Source organism: Diabrotica undecimpunctata, chromosome 7, assembly GCF_040954645.1.
Source record: "Diabrotica undecimpunctata isolate CICGRU chromosome 7, icDiaUnde3, whole genome shotgun sequence".
NCBI classification, from domain to species: domain Eukaryota; kingdom Metazoa; phylum Arthropoda; class Insecta; order Coleoptera; family Chrysomelidae; genus Diabrotica; species Diabrotica undecimpunctata.
In genome coordinates, this window is record NC_092809.1 from 21,513 (window position 1) to 39,575 (window position 18,063).

General features: G+C 32.4%; 1 protein-coding gene across 1 annotated transcript; it reads right to left on the minus strand.

The window, feature by feature from the left end:
• Window positions 1-9,125: 9,125 nt before the first annotated feature.
• Window positions 9,126-17,822, minus strand: LOC140444884 (uncharacterized). The gene is made up of 5 exons (XM_072536556.1): window positions 17,575-17,822; window positions 17,161-17,452; window positions 13,028-13,190; window positions 11,087-11,395; window positions 9,126-9,354 (listed from the first exon to the last, which is right to left on the minus strand). The coding sequence occupies exons 1-5, from the start codon at window positions 17,627-17,629 to the stop codon at window positions 9,181-9,183; spliced, it is 993 nt and encodes a 330-aa protein (XP_072392657.1). The 5' UTR covers window positions 17,630-17,822; the 3' UTR covers window positions 9,126-9,180.
• Window positions 17,823-18,063: the final 241 nt, after the last annotated feature.

The following is an 18,063-nucleotide window of genomic DNA, read 5'->3' on the forward strand; positions in this document are numbered from 1 at the left end:
AGGTCACGCTCCGCTCAAGTTCCGCTCACGATCAAGAATTGTGTACACTATTCACAGTAGGCGCTCAGGTGACGCTCCGCTCACGATCAAGAATTTCGGTATACTATTCAATTTGGCGGGACTCAGAGAATAGGCACAGTTCTTTGCATATATAAATTTGTTTAACATGTTTAAAGATTTTTCTAACAGTGATTTGGCTGTCATTGCTTTATGTTTGGACGAAGAAGAGGTTCAGTCAACCAATAAACAGCCAAGAATATGGGTGCACAATATTTTAAAAACAATGAAAACAGAAGGGAAGTTTTTTACTCTGTATAAAGATCTCTATGACGATGAAACTAAATTTTTTCAGTACTTTCGAATGACAAAACATAAATTTTATTGTACCGTATCAAAATACAGTCTATCTCCCTGTTTGTACAATTCCTTACAGCAGCGCACCAATTCAATCAACTGTTCGTCATCCATCGAGTTGCGAAAATCGTACCTTCACCTGACTGTTACTAATTCACACTTCCCTGCCGCTCCACTCCACTCAGATCATGTCACGATCAAACTATTCTCCTGGAGAATCGCCGCGGTCAAAAGAGCGGGACGGAACATGAGCGTTGTGTTTACTGTGAATAGCACCATTTAAGATGCGTGTAAGAATACTTGACCGAACCTTGAGCTGAGCGTGAGCGGAGCGTGACCTGAGCTATAATGTGAATCGGCCTTTAGTATTTTTGCAAAACTCGTTATCAGTATAGTATATTAAGTAAGTATAAGATTAAAAGATTGGGACAATAAGATTTAAAAATATTTGAATAAAGCTTTTGAAATATTTGTTACTAATATTTTATTCCTATATTATTTGTTTGACATTACAAGTTATGTACTTTTGTCAGGTCAGATAAATATTTAAAACTGATGATGTTGCCAGGGTAACTTTAAAACACACGCGTTTTTGAAAGTTGAATTTAAACACGCTACGGCGTACTTTAAATAAGCAAAATGGGGTACCAATAAAAAAAAAATTAAAACCCAATCTTAATTAATATAATCACATCTAACTATGTAAATTAATAAAGAAGTTAATAACTAATGCATCCAACTAAATACAACATAAAACGAAATAAACTATAATCTATATGTAATAACATAAGTGAATAACAAATGAAATACAGTTATACGAATCCCTTAGAAACAGAAAACGGAAATGATACTCATTATCATTATTCCTTTATTATTGTACTTGAGACGCTTGAGAAATAATATTTTCACAATAAACAAAATATTTAAAAAGTGTGGCAACATTGGATCAAGAAGTATGTACTACGCACACGCACATCATTGACAGCAGCTGTAATGGCGGCGGCATCTTGAAATCTATGTCAAAATATCAGTTTTTTAAATGCGAAATACAGAAAAACTATAGCTCAGCGTAAAAAAATGTATAGATTGAAAAGTGAATAAAAAATAAAACATAATCCACTGTCCAAATTTCAGACTAATCCGACTATCCTCACTAATGTAAGTAATTACCGTAAAAAATACTATTTTATGAATGCTTTTTATTATGAATTCAAAAATTGTGGCTTCTCATAACAAAACATTATATAAAAATTAATGGGAAAATCCCAGTAGTTGGCTGTATACCATCGTTTAAAAAACTTATACAGAAGTAAAACACTTCACATTTACCTAAGTATATACCTAAATACAAATGTGAAGCATTTTACTTCTGTATAAGTTTTTTAAAACATTATATTCGTCAAAGTATCTTTCTATTTTAAACACTCCTATACTTTATACAAAAAATGTGGCAACACTGTGACGCACAAACATATAGTTGGATGCCAAGGTTATGTTCATAGCACTAAAATTCAAGTTAACCGAGAATACTTTACAATAAATTTTCACCACTTACCTTTTAAAAGATCAGAAGAGTATTTAAATAATCACTCATTGTTAATGCTATTTTGTTAAAGTTTTGTCTTTTATAACTAGATGTTCCTAAATAAAATAATTATATGAAAAAACCGAAGCATATTATTAACTTTATAGTACATCTAATATAGTTTTATACCATAAAATAACTCCCATAATTTAAATTTAAAATAAAATTGAAAATTACCGGCCAGTGCAAGTCTCCGAAAGAAAACGAACTATATCTTAGCTTGTACGAGAAACGAATGCCTGTGCCCTGTGCCAAAACGCGCAAGTACAATTTCTTGAAATGTTACTGATACTGGATTGTTTTGACAGGTTTTAGGTCATGTGTACCGATTCATATTGCATATAAAAACGTGTTTTAAGTAAACAGGTAGTTGAAAAATATTATTTTTTATTTTGTAGAGTATTTATTATACATGGCGTCGTTAGATTGTTTTATTTAGGGAAATTTAGTGTTTTATTGTTAAAATAAATGAAAATAAATAAAAAAAGATAATTAAATACATATAAAAAATATGATTTTATATAAAACTATATTTTTATATTAGAATTATTGAATCTATTTTCTGTTTTGTACTTAGTGTATGATTTAATCATCCATACATGTATAATAATTATGTATATAATTTATATGCTAAACTATAGCCCACTGCTTTAACAGTTTTCTTTTGTTTCTTTCTGTCTTGTGCTAGTTTTTTTCAATATTATACCCTCAACAATTTCAGAGCTTCTTTTACTGCCTCCATTCATTTTATTCAGATGCGTCCTCTTTTTCTTTTAGATTCCAGTGTTTATTAATTCTTTGGGGATTTCTGTTTTCTTTCATTCTAGTTATGTGTCCGAACCATCTTAATCTTTTAATTTTAGCAAGTATCGGTTTTTGTGGTTGTCTATATTTGCGTTAAATACATTGATGTATTTGATGGTATATCGAATCTTTAGTGAGGATGTTACTTTCTCGTAAAATTTTCTCCAAGATTAGAAAATACAGTTTGTAGAGGACACATTTGTCGTAGACCTCTGTTAATATTACAACTGTTCGACGTATGTAACTTTACTTTTGGTATCTCTGAATAAGCATTTATTTAATCATGCTCTCGGAAATGTTGAACTGATTTAACCTTCCACGGCTGGCGCTTATAATCTGGACACTGCAGCTGGCGCGCGGAGTATTTGTCCACATATATTTTTGGCAAACCTTTCGGCTTAAATTTATTCTAGTATCTTCGGAAATGATTTAAGTAGATGTTAATCAACTATTTGAAAATGATAAAATACAGCTTGAGCATTTATTCTAAGTAAAATGTTTACAATTTCAAAAAATATGTAATATCGGGAACACATTCTGAAAAAAAATTATTAAAAATCACAACAACTGATTAGAACATAAGTTTTAATGTTTGTTAAGAAAATACATGTGTATATATATATATATACAAGGTGGTCCAGAATTATGTACATTAATTTCTAGAGCTCATAGTACGTCCAAAAATAAGGGTACTTCTTTATGTACACTTTTTTATAAAACTGAATAATAAGGGAGATACAACCCTTTAAAGGGGTGAATTGAAATTCTTATTTTTTCAAATATCTTCCAAACGGTTTTGAATACGGAGTTCATATTTTGGGAGTGATTATAAGACATTAGGATAATTAAACTCATGTCACCACCTACCACATCCTATATTAATACAGGGTAGTTTTGGAGGGTAAGTGGGGGTTATTGCGTCACATGTTTTTTAATTTTTACATATTTTAAAAATTGTTTCCTTAGACTTTTTTACGCAAAAAAGGTGCTCTTGTAATATTTCGATAGATATCACTGTTTTCGATTTATTTAAACTCGAAGGTATACATGTATTTTATTGTAATCGTTACATTTCTTAATATTCATCAAGTATGCTTTGGAATTGACACTCGTGTTAGCAACAACACTTTAATCTCAAGTAATCTATGAATTGTCAGTGACGTTTAATAACAATTAAATTATTTTATCTACACTTTTATTGTACTCGACAGTGAAATTTGTTTAACACGTCTCTTTTGCTATATTTTTAAATTTGTTTGCCCGCAATATGGCACACTATTCAAATTCTGAGATGACAGACATACTTTTAGTATTAGGGGAATGTTCGGGAAATGCTGCTGCCGCTGTAAGACGCTACAGAGAAAAGTATCCGAACAGAAATATTCCCAATGCCAGGACTTTTGTAAGTACTGAACGACGACTGAGAGAAACCGGTTGTCTTCAAAGAAGGAATACAGATGCTGGTCGTCGTAGAGAAGCAAGAAATGTTCGCGTTGAACAGCAAATATTAAATGCTGTAATAAATGACCCCACAATAAGTACACGCAGGTTAGGATTAAGAACGAATATTTCCCATCAAAGTGTTTTAAGAGTTCTGCATGAAGAGCAATTACATCCTTACCACTATCGACAAGTGCAAGAATTTTTACCTGACGATATGTCACTTAGAGTTGATTTTTGTGAAGTATTGCAAAATAAAGTTCAAACTGCACCAAATTTTTTAAGCAACATTCTGTTTACAGACGAGGCCACATTTACAAGACAAGGTATGTTCAATTCTAGAAAAATATGCACTTCTGGGCTGAAGAAAATCCAAGGGCTACAATGGAAACTCACTTCCAACACACGTTCGAGATAAACGTTTGGGCAGCTACTTTAGGAAATAGTTTCATAGGATACCACATCTTTCCCGGAAATTTAAATGGTTACAATTTTCTAGACAATATTTTACATGATATTTTGGAATATATTCCATTACAAATACGAAGAAACATGTTTTTCATGCATGATGGTGCTACACCACATTACAAAAGAATTTGTAGAAGGTGGTTACATGAACATTTCCAAGATAGGTGGATAGGCCGGGGTGAGGATGCACCGATTCATTGGCCTGCTCGTAGCTGTGATCTTAATCCAATGGACTTTACAGTATGGAGTTATTTGAAATCAAAAGTGTATAACACTCCAATTAATACAGTAAATGAGTTAAGAGACAAAATTGAACAAGTATTTACCGATTTACAAAACGATCCATTAACATTAAATGGATTAATGCGTTCGCTAAATAAAAGAATTAGATGATGTATTCAACAAAATGGAGGACATTTTGAACAGTTGTTGTGAAATATTATTTTCGCCATTAATTAAATGTTAAGTATTAATTAAGTTTTCCATTAATTTGTAATATTATTGCTAACACAAGTGTCAATTCCAAAGTATACTTGATGAATATTAAGAAATGTAACGATTACAATAAAATACATGTATACCTTCGAGTTTAAATAAATCGAAAACGGTGATATCTATCGAAATATTACAAGAGCACCTTTTTTGCGTAGAAAAGTCTAAGGAAACAATTTTTAAACTATTTTTTCAAAATATGTAAAAATTAAAAAACATGTGACGCAATAACCCTCACTTACCCTCCAAAACTACCCTGTATTAATATAGGATGTGATAGTTGGTGACATGAAATTAATTATCCTAATGTCTTATAATCACTCCCAAAATATGAATTCCGTATTCAAAACCGTTTGGAAGATATTTGAAAAAATAAGAATTTCAATTCACCCCTTTAAAGGGTCGTATCTCACTTATTATTCAGTTTTATAAAAAAGTGTACATAAAGAAGTACCCTTATTTTGTATATATATATATATATATATATATATATATATATATATATATATATATATATATATATATATATATATATATATATATAATGGTTGTAGGGATCGCCCAACAATGTAGCAAAGACATAACATAAATTTTGTTGGAAAGAAAGCCATAAACCTTGTAACTAGAATTAGAAGCAAAAGAGGTGAGGAATGTAACAGGTACAAGTTAAACGCAAGGAACTTGAAAGAATATAGTTATCTGAAAAGAGAAACCATACAAACACATATATAGAAAATGTAAAGTATAGTAGACATATATACACAGAAGATAAGAATGAAGCAGTGATAAAAAATGAATAAAAAAAAAGAACAACAGGAAAGAATGGTTTACCGAAGCTGTAAAGGCTAAGACTATGTATAACAAGTATGTTATAAAATACTAGTCGAATGCATAAATGCATATGAAGAGAACAAAAAGAAATACCCTGGAATGGCTAAGTTTTGAAGTAATAAATCAGTTACAGACCAATTTTGTTTTCTTTTCAAAAGAAATCCAAACTACCTGTTATGATTAGAAAATTCCTTTGTATGCCGTTTTTATAGATTTCAAGCAATTCTATGACACAATAAAAATAAGACAAATTAATCCAAAGATAGAATTCGGCATACCAACAAAGCTTATGCGGTTAGTTAAAATAACGTTCAGGAACCCCTATTTTTTGTTTCAGATTTTCTTGCCTCATAAAAAAATAAATAACTTCATATGAATTTTTTTTTCAAATCGTTGATAAACGGCGCTACAATCGGAAAAAAAAGTTTTTTTTGCAACCCATTTCACCCCCAGTGGGTGGGGGTGGAGAATAGTTTTTAATGTCATTGGATAGATTTTTAAACAATATTAAAAATTTGTTTTTTGGATTTTTATTTGGAAGTGTATTTCTCCAGATGTCAAACCCTATTCATAATTTTCCTATGGTAACACAATAAATCTTTTTTTTCCGATTGTAGCGCCGTTTATCAAGGATTTGAAAACAATTTTCGTATGCGGCTACTTATTTTTTTATGATGAAAAAAAATCTGCAACAAAAAATAGAGGTTCCTATTTAACATTCCAAAGTTGCACCCCCTCTCACCCCCAGGGGGTGATGGTGGGTGGTAGTTTTTGGTGTCATTCGATAGAGTTTTAAAAACTATTACAAAAGTGTTTTATTGGTTTTTTCATCTGGAAGTGTATTTCTCGAGATATCAAACTCTATTCATAATTTTTAAACTCCAATGCCGATAACATTCGGCAAATATCGGTTTTAAAAACTAATTTCTAATATGAGATTATTTCCAATTAGATGTTTGTTTTGTGTAATTTAGGCGTTATTTATTAACAATTTGAAAAAAAGTTTCTTACAAAAGTCAATTATTTTTTGATGAATTAAAATCTGCAATAAAAAATAGGGGTTGTTATTTAAAATTTCAAAGATTCACCCCATTTCACCCCTAGGGGAAAGAGAGTCTAAGAAGCCTTTTATTATACTTTTTAGGAAAGAAAAGCCTACTTACCATCCAGCAGGAAGATTCTTGTAAACGGTGTCCAAATTTAAATAGTTTAGGAACCTTCTTGTATTGTTTTGCCCAGGAAATCTATGTAAGTACTTTTTTAATTTTCTTCCTTTGTAGTTGCCCCTTTCCAGTGTCTTTTATTCACGACCCAGCTCTCCAACCAAACCAAGAGTAGCTGTTCGCAAACGTTTCGGTTTGTTTGCTTACCCTATCTCCAGCCCAGTTATTTCTGTCCCCAGTTTCAATCCCCTATAAATGATACCCAATGTGGTATGCAAATATAACCGCTACAATCTTGCCGTTTCCACATTAGTTTGGAGCAACCTCAGCTCCCGAGTCTTGTTTCTTGTTTGCCATGTCTAAGCCTTGGACTTTTTCACGTTCTCTTTCGTACTGTTTTCACTCGCGCACTCTTCTTGGAACTAGTATTCGTGATTCCTACTGTCAACCAGTCGGTTGAACTTTGGGCATATTCTTGATTTTTGCTACATTCCCGATCACGTCGCAGTTAAGACATCTGGTTGTTTCTTCCTTGCACTCCAGCGCTATGTGACCCTCTTTGCCACATCGGAAGAAACAGCCTCTTCTGTTCTGCTCCTTGCAGTGCCATTGTTTGTTTCTAAAGGCGAGACATCACAGGCACCTCGGTATTTCTACCCTCAATTCTATTACCCGGCAGGATTTATAGTCTACCTTTATTCTTTTTATTTTCAGGGTCTTTTCAGCCGCGTCTTCATCCACGTTCATCACGACAATCATCATCCCTCTTACTCCGCCTCGTGTCTCGGTCCAAATTTTGAATGATGTCACAGGCCCGCTATTTGCCAGCTGCTTCTTATATGGCCTTTTGGATCTCCTCCTCCGTTGCATTGGGTGGATTTCCTGTACCAAGATTCTTCTCTTCACGGTGTCCCCTTTTGCCATCGCTCTCGACACGAATGTATTATCAGAGATGAGTTTCTTCACTTCTTCCGCCTTTTTATGTCGATGTCCTTTCTTCCCGTCACTTTGTTACTTCTGTCATTAGATCCACAAATGATTTTTCTTTGCTTTTGCTAATGATTACCACTCCATTTTGTTCATTGAGCTTGGTGTTGATGTTAGCCCACCTTCTTGTTGTTTGTTTACCTATCATCACATTCCTTCCTCTTGCAGCCCACTCCAGAATTCTCCTCGAGGCCTCAACTCTGTGCTATCGGCGTGTGGATTCACACATTTTCTCTTCCTAGCTCCTCCATCTTCTGTACTAGTCTTCTTCGCGTTTTCAGGAACTTCATCTGCTCAGGTTCTTCCTTTATTTTATTTCTTCCGTCCTTCTGTCTGTTTTCTCCTCCCTTCATTTCTTCCTCTCTCTTGATTTGCCGTTTCTCTCTTTCTTCCCTATCCTTCCCGCTGCTTCTGCTTGCACTTTTTTATCTCCAATTTCTTCCTTTTTTCCACTTCGCTCCTCCAGCTTTTCTTCCTCGAGTTTCATCGCTTTCTTTCTCTCCCCCTCTTCTACTGTCTCCCTCATTCCCGCTGCTCTCTCTTCCGTCTCTTCCCACGAGTTGGGTCATGCTGATCGGTTCAGTGGGGCAGTGCGTGCTTAACAAGCCAAGGCTATATTCCCCTCGGGTTTGCCATCTCCCTTGGGCATCCCTTGTAGCCCACTATGTTACCCCTGGGCCATACACCCCTTTGTAACGATGTGTATATTAGGATTATGCATAGCCGCCTGCTCTACGCATATACGTTTGGCTCTCAGGACGTATAGGACGGGTAGGGGGAGTGTCATATGATAGTTGGGAGTATTTACTACCACACAGGGACAAGATAGGACTTGGTAATGGTCAGCGGACAGCTGCTCCAATTTGTCGCCTTTTACGATGAGCAGTAGAAACTGTGAAGGTATTCTACTAGAACGGCCCGCCTTCACACGAGGAATCAAACTCAGACTGCTTTCCCAAAAACAACTTTTAGTACCTAAATTAAAATAAAAAGTAGTATGGTTGGTTTTAAACACTTAATATTTATTATTATTTTAGCCTAAGAATGTATATATATTTAGCGGCATAAAGTTGCATCAATTTGTGTTAAAGAAGGCGCGATCATCTTCAGCTTTCTTCTGTACATTGGATCTTCGGCAACTGGATTCTTTTCCAAATATACTGTCGCCAGGTTCTTTAGTGCTGACATTTTCTCCACTGTTGTCCAATCAGATACTTCATTATTGTTCATCTGAAATTTAAAAAAAAATGGTTTATGGAAAATGGAATTCAGTGCCCTTGTCTGCGAGAATTGTGAAAGAACAAATTTCTATATTAGCAGAAAATGTGAAGGAACAGGTTATTGTTGCATTAAAACAGGCTAAATATTTTGCTATTCAGCTTAAGGTGCAGATAATTTTAAAGAGGAATTGCTGTTTTGTTCTCCTCTCGAGTTGAGAACTCGTGGAATTAATGTCTACAATAAAGTAAATGAATACTTCAATGTACAAAGTTTAAAATAGGAAAACTGTATTTCTGTATTTTTGGATGGAGCTCTAGCTATGCTGGGTCATATTAATGGTTTTTCAGCTTTCGTAAAAAAAATAACCCAAATATTGAAGTTATTCACTGTATGATCCATCGACAGGCCCTTATGGTCAAATATTTAGAACCTACACTGAAAGCCGTCGTGCATGATGCCAACAAGATTGTAAATTTTATCAAGGTACATGCACTAAACACGCAGCTATTTCGTGAATTATGTCAGGACGGTGAAGCTGAATATACGGACCTACTTTATTATACAGAAGTAATGGATGGACTACAGATAAATATATGGACTCTCAAAACTAAAGAAATTTTTATGATTGATCAAAAAAATATTCTTGCAGATAAGTTTAAAAACTCTTCCTGGGTTGCATGTCTCGCATATTTAGCGGACATTTTTGAGAGTATAAATATATTAAACAAAGAATTTTATTATCATTTCAGCCAAAGAAATAGTGTCAGCGTTTGGATTAAACCTGCAATATTGGAGACAGAAAGTAGAACAGAACAAGATAGCTTCTTTTTCAAGGTTAGCTTTGTTTTGGAAGATAACGAAAATATTACTTTTGCTGATATCAAGGATACAATTGTAAGACATCTTATCAAACTCAGAAAGCGGTTTTCAGAGTTACTTTCCAGATCTTGATACACGTACTGTCAGTTGGATTGTACATCCTTTTGAATGTAAAATTGCTATGATACTAGAAGAACCTTCAGGTTTGGCAGAAACAATTCTTGAACTTCGATCTAATACTGAAGCATATATTCAATTTGAGAGTAAACCAAATCTGTCGTCTTTTTGGATGTCAAAAGCTGCAAATGCTTTCAAAATTGCACATGAAGAGGCGGTTAAAAAACTGTTGGCTTTTGGAACAACATATTTAAGAAGAGAAATCGATTAAACGCCGAAGACTGTATTCAAATCGCTCTTACATCAAAAAGTCCTAATTTTGAAGCAATTGTATCGAACATGAACAACATCATTTCTCCAAAGCGTGAAGGAAGAATGTTTTCAATTATTCTTTTTTTTTCTAATTTTTTTAATTCTAATTTTTGTTTGTACCACCAATATTATTATTATCATAATTTGTTACAGTATCCCAAATTGTCAACCCTCAATTGTACCGCAATGGGTTTCAATTTGTTATATACAGTGTATATTAAAAATATTTTATTATAGTTTTTTACAACCAAAACTTTACATGTATATCTAAAAGTATAAACGCAGCGATTTTGACACTTGCATGTGTATACTTTTGGATGCACACGGCGGTCAAAGTGTTAAGTAATAACCAATAAAGTTCTAGTGTACTCCTGCGTAGTCAATGCTATTAAAACAATAACCCGTCAATCCTATTGAATTTCGAGAATATTAAAAAATTGAGAAATATCTAAGCACTGTTAATAGAAATGTTAAATGCCACAATAAAACTTACCCAAAATTCGGCCAATTCAGTCAAGTGTGAAATATTGTCAATCGACTTGATCTTATTTTGGGCCAAATCTAATGTTTCTAATTTTGTATTTGCGTCAAGATTTTCTATTTTTTCAATACCATTTTCGGATAAATACAGTTCAGACAACTCTTTTAAGTTTTCCAAATTTTCTATAGCAGTTAGTCGATTGCTCTGAAGACTTAAGCATGTCAAGTTCTTAAGGCTGTCCAGGTTTTTAATTTTAGTAATTTTATTTTTGCCAAGATATAGCTGCCGAAGCGAAGTCAATTCATCAAGATTTTCAATGTCCTACAAATATATTGTTTAAAAAGAAAATGTAATAATAGAAATTAAAAACTATACCAAAATTTGACTACATCTATATAACTTTTTGATGATTTTTTAATAACTTTTTCCTCGAAAATATAGTAGAAATAAGTAATCATAAGTATGGCAATTAAATGTACACTCTGGCAAGATGTAAACTTCTAATAAAAACTAGTGATAATGCTAAAGAAACTCTAGATCGGTCATACAGAGTGTCCCATTACTAACTGAATATTTGCTAAGGAGTGATAGGTGACATCAAAACACAAATTTTGAGTTTAAAATACTTTTGCATTATAGAAGTCAGGCCATGTATTCTGTGGCACTATGAATACAAAGCCATTTAGAAAAGGAAGAACTATCAGCTGTCACTAATTTTGATGTGAATGAAGGAGAATTTTTTTTTCCACCATACAGTATGTGCTCTCTTAATTGAATTAATGGTTCACATACAACTTGGAAGGTGAGTTGATCATGGGCAGTGTCTTTTGTTACCAGATATAAAAGGTAACGGATGTATCTTGGAATTTCACAGGTATTCCAGGTGGACATTCGATGTAAATATCAGGATCGAATTGTTTTCTAATGCCCCTTTGTCCGATTCTTCTCGATCGACGATGATAAATGGTTGAAGTGTGGAGTAAAAATTATAGTTTTACTGACAGCTACTGATAAGTACACTCTAGTTGTTGATTAGGTAATAGACTGTGCTCAAACGAGCTCAAATCCACAATTTATAATTTCACAAATAATGTATACCTCAGGTTAATGCTTCTATCATACTAACAAACTTTGAACTATGAGCTTGCAATACAATTCAATATAGGTCGTTTGTCGTACGATCGTAGCGTCCTCCAGGTTCTCTGGGGTCTCTGGACGCTCTATGGCCGCCGCTCTTGAGGAGGATCTTAAATTCTTTGGTTCCATTCTCGTGTTCGTGGAAAATGACACCTGAACTAATTTTCTCATCTATGAAGTGACAGCCGAACTAATTTCTCACTACCAAAATGACAACGTGTTACGGTAATATAACAAAATCACTAGTTTACAGATTTTAATTGTAATTGTATCTTTAGGTACAGTTAATTTAAAGATTACGGAAGTGTGGATAATGAACGTTTGCTTAAAATAAATCTTTTTGGATAGTTAATCATTTAACTTAGTTATTTTGTACTTAACTTCAAAAATTATTAGGCAATACCAGAATTTAGGCAGGTTATCAAGTAAGTTATGACATGGATTCATTTAAGTACAATTATGAATAATGTACTACTTTCTTTGAGAATTTTAACTAGATATCATTAAAATAGAATGATTACAGTTCAAGTACATAATCATAAGTTGAAGGTTTAAATAGTTATGATAACTGTACCTAAAAAGTATAATATATGAATATTATGAATTTTAACATCGTGACATACCACCTTAAATTTTACTTATTTCCCTGGAGTAGTAAGCCGTCTCCGAATGAATGCGAGTCCAATATTGCAGTGCATTGGGTATACATATTACTGTTTTCGCCTGAGCGTAGCTCTAGCAACGTAATCTACGCTGATTTATTATCAGGTTTAACTTGATATGTAAAAAATAATTTATGTGAGAACAAATACTTACTCTTATTTTGTTATCTCCTAACTCCAGCAAATCCAAACTTGAAATGTTACTTAAATTTTCAATTTTTGCGATCTTATTTGATGAAAGAAAGAGTTTCTTCAACTTGGCCAAATTTTCTAATCCCTCTATGGCTTTTATCCTGTTGAAGGATAAATCGAGAATTCTGAAAATGCAAAATTTAATATTTTACTCAAATATGTATCAACAGTATTAAAAATGAATTAGTGATTGCAAATAAAATACCGGTTATTTATAACGCAGCTTTTGCTTACCGCAAAATTAAATTTTTGTAAAAATGTATCTATAATTTGTTGTTGTTTATAACTATCTTCTTCTTCTTCCTTCTTGTATGTAGGCTTTAAAGCCTATTTCTTCTTCTATATTAACCTCCTAAATTGTTTAAATTATCGCACCATCTACTTCTTGGTCTGGCAATACTTCTTCGTTCATTTGGTGATTTATCCCGTGCTATTCGTACTAACATATCCTCTGCCATTCTACTAATGTTTTATGTAAGTATTTTCATACCTGTTATTACTAGTAGTCGTCTCGTTTTAGATGTGTCAGGTCTTGTCTCCGCCGTGTATGTTAATATAGATCTAATTGCTGCTTTATAGATTCTTGTTTTTGTGTCTTGTCTGAGGTGTTTGTTCTTCCAGATTGTGTCATTAAGAGATCCCACCGCTAGACTTGCTTTTAAGCTTTTTTGTCGTACTTCTTCAACATCTTCGTAACTATTATATCTATTCCCAGATATCTAAACCTTGCTTCCTGCTTTATATCTTTCCCATCAATTTCGATTTTACATCGTAGTGGTTATTTAGATGTTGTCATACATTTGGTTTTTTCTGCTGATATTATCATATTGTATTTCTTGGCTGTTATATTGAAGATGTGTGTTAATCTTTGGAACTCGTCGTCTGTCTCGGCGATTAATGCGGCGTCGTCTGCGTAACATAATATTTGGATTTCTTTGTTCGCCTTTCTGTAACCATAACCTTTACTTACTGCTTGTATTATTTCGTCCATTATTATATTAAAGAGAAGTGGGCTTAACGAGTCACCCTGTCTGACTCCGCTTTATACTGGTATACACTGTGTTACTTTTCCATTTATCTTTGCCTGTATTCGATTAGGGAAGTAGATGTTTTCGATGGTTTGTATAATATTGATTGGTATGTTTTTTTATACAGTAGGTGTAAGACGTCTTCGACTTAAATGTTATCGAAAGCCTTTGTCAGGTCTGTAAAACATAGATACGCTGGTTTATTGTACTCGATGGTCTTTTCTGTGATTTGTCTTAGTACAAATACGGCGTATAGTTCATAACTATAATTTGAATATTCTCCAGTTGAAAAAGTTCTGGAAAATCCAGGAATCCTTTTAGAATGAAAAATAGACGTTGAAAATCCCCTATTTTTCAACATTTTATCCTAAATATCTCTAATACAAGTCTCATACAAACGACCAAAATAGATACAAGAAAAATTGTTTGTAAAAAAATTCTTATCAAAATTTGCTGTGCAATTAGTTAAGAAATTTTCCAGGTCGTAGAAATGAAAATACGATAAAAATATAAAAACGACATTTTAGAAATTTGCTTATGGTGTCTTTAGTGTCAAAAAAATGGGTAAAGTTAAAGCCACGTACGAACACCGCTTTGCCATTTAATGCTGATAATTTTACATATTACTAGTAGACCAACTAAGCGAAGATATCGTTTACAACATCTTTATGTATAAAATTTGAATATAACATATAACATAAATAGAACCTACGGAATATAATATATCGTATTCATACAGTGAATTTACTAACAAATATGTTTTAATGATCTTTGTTTAATTTTTTGTGTTTTAGTCCAGTCACAGTATATTGCTAAAGAATAAAACAATATACTGTGGTCCAGTCGTCAGAGATTTGACCCCTAAAAATCATAAGCACAAGCTGAATTTTGCAGAGAATATCAATTTTGGGACCCCAAAAAAGATGCAAAAAAGTTTCCCTTGGGCTTCCCTCAAGAACCCCCCTCTTAGGGGGGTAATAACGCAAAAAAAATCGATTTACCAATAATCTGTACGCCATAGAACAAAATGTTTAAAAAAAATGTGGTTGAGATGGTTGTGAACAAAAATGTTTATTAGCACTTTTTGCGTAGAATGAGCCGTTCTGTCAGAAACAACGCTTGAACCGACCGACGAGTTTTTGAATGTGTCAGTTCCTCGCGAGAAATCAACATTAGATATTTTTCTTATAAACAATTTATATATATATATATATATATATATATATATATATATAAACTTTGTGACCATTGCCTGCAAGATAATTATTTTGCATATTCAGAAAGCCTGCATTTTTTTACAAGTTTAAAAGAAAAAGTTGACCTAGGAAAATTTGGGACGGAGTTAGTCCCTTTTTTTAATTGATAGCAGCTGTGTTTATAACAACTAAGAGATCTTATTACGGTCATCTGAAAGAACATACCTTAAAGTATTCATGTGCAAAATTCGAATAATATTGCATTTAAATGGAATTGTCCACAAAGCTTCAAAAATGTGGTCCTCAAAATCGACCAGTTTTGAAAATCGGGGAGCGGCGAAGGGGGAAGGAACTGTTCACTGCATCTCTGGTTCTTGCTTATACACACTTTACACTACATGATTTATCATGTGATTTGTCATATGATTTGGTCATAAAGTGAAATTTACATGTTTACACTGTGTGATTTGTTATATGATTTTGTCATAAGCATTGTCATGTGGCTCGTCATAGCTTGTCACAGGAGAATAGGACGGTGCCTATTCCGCATGATAAAATCATATGATTTTCGGTAATAATACGGGTAACACCAACATATTTAAATATCGCGCCTTATTCTTATGTCAATTCAGTAACATTCCCTTACCCAGAGACAACATTATTTATTTATTTTTTGTTTGTTGCATTGATATTGAACCTGTTATCGAATGTATGCTATTGTGTCGTATTTTTCCTTTATGATTTATTTAGTTTATGTTATTCTTAGTTTATGTTATTGTTAGTTTAGTGTTTGATAGTCTTCTTAGTCATAATTTTAGTTTAGTTTCTTTATTATTTTTTTTTAATTTAATTTAATTCGACACTAAATTTGATATACCCTGTCCACGATTTTTTTGTAAGAGCCACTTGCAAGCCCAAAGGCGTCTGATCTTTTTCTTCTTACTGCTGTACACTGTACGCAGTTGTTGCCGGTGTATTATTATTAAAAGTCGGGAAGCCAATGCAATCAAAGATTTATTTTCCATTATAATGGTTTCAAAATCTAATAGTTGATACCTATACTGTGTCTAATATCTCTATGACCATAAACAAAAAAAAATCAATAAAACCTCACTCATTGTCACTCATATAAGTCATAACTTATCATGTAATGTAAACACGATTTTTTAAAACATCATAGAAACGAGGAATCATAACAAATCTCAAATGATATTGTCATATGATAAAATCATGTAGTGTAAAGTCTACTTTAATGATTTCGACATTCCTTTTTTTAATGTGTATGTACTTTTTGCATACATTACGAATATGTATAAACAATTTTTTTTGTTTTTTATTTCTTTTTTTTTTTTTCATTAATATTTGAGTTAATTTTATTGTAAAATATAAATATTTATGATTAATATATACTTCTTAAATAAACTTTGTAAATAATTTAATAATAATAGACTTTATGAAAAAAAAAACAAATTATTACAGAAACAGAAACTGAGTATTACCCAATTAAAATCTTATTATGTAGTAACAACAACATTACAATTTATTAAGTACAGTTCACATTATATTTACTAACTGCCTTGTTATTGCCTACGTACTGAATCTACTTGTAACTTTCATAAATTTCAGATTTACCTAATGAATAAAACACTTCAACTCAAATTAACACTTTAAAATCACTTTTTTTAATCTCTATTTTAGTTTAACAAATTGTAGCAATTTTTAAATATTAAAGAGAAAGATGAGTCACTAACCTTTCACTAATGGAAATACCATTTAAAATTTTGCAAAAACTGATGCAATATCAACTAACTCATAACAAATATCATGTTATTAATTTCTATTAAGTAATTATTACACAAAAAACTACTTACTCCAAATTTACTAAACATCCCAAATTCTCAATTTTTGTGATTTGATTGTCATATAACTCCAGCTCAATTAGAGTTGTAAGGGTATCCAGGTTTTCAATCTTTGTAATTAGGTTCCATCTTAAATACAGCCTTTCAATGCATGTAAGTGGTTCAAAGTTTTGAAGTTTATCAACCCTGCCATGATTTAAGTCTAATTCTAAACAGTCTGGGTCAATTATTGTTATATCATTCACTGTTGGACCTCTATTACCTTCATTGTGATCTCCATCTGCTGCATTGTTTGAAGTGGTAGCTGAAACAAATCCAAATAATCGATGAGTGTTACTGAAGTTTAGTACACATTCCACAATATTTTATCTTCCTACTACAATCTACTTCATAGAATATAACATGTTTTCTTATTGTAGCTACTACCTTGATTGCCTTCTGGTTGGTTTACATTTGTTTCTTCTTGACTAGGTACAGGCATAATTAAAAAATAAGTTGTATATCTGGATACCTGATTTTTTTACTTTTGATTGTATAACAGCATTTGATCACTCATAACCTGAACTTGAATATTCTGTCAATTTAATTAAAAATTCAATCCAATAAATTTCTACCTTATTAATCTGCATAAACGATTTTCGTAAATACAGATGAATTTGTTAGAATTAGAATCGATAAATCGAATACACACCCTGGTTCATGAAATCGAGAATTACTATTCGTTTATGTATAATTGTGTATATTCTTTGGTAGAGGAGAGAGAGGATGCAGTGCAAATAAATAAATAAGTATCTACATAATAAAATATTGGAAAATGGTAAGAAAAACTATTTGGACGAATAATATGCGAAATTAAAATTCTTATCTCGCCAGAGTTAACGGAATTTTAAAAAGCTACTAAATAAACTGCTACCT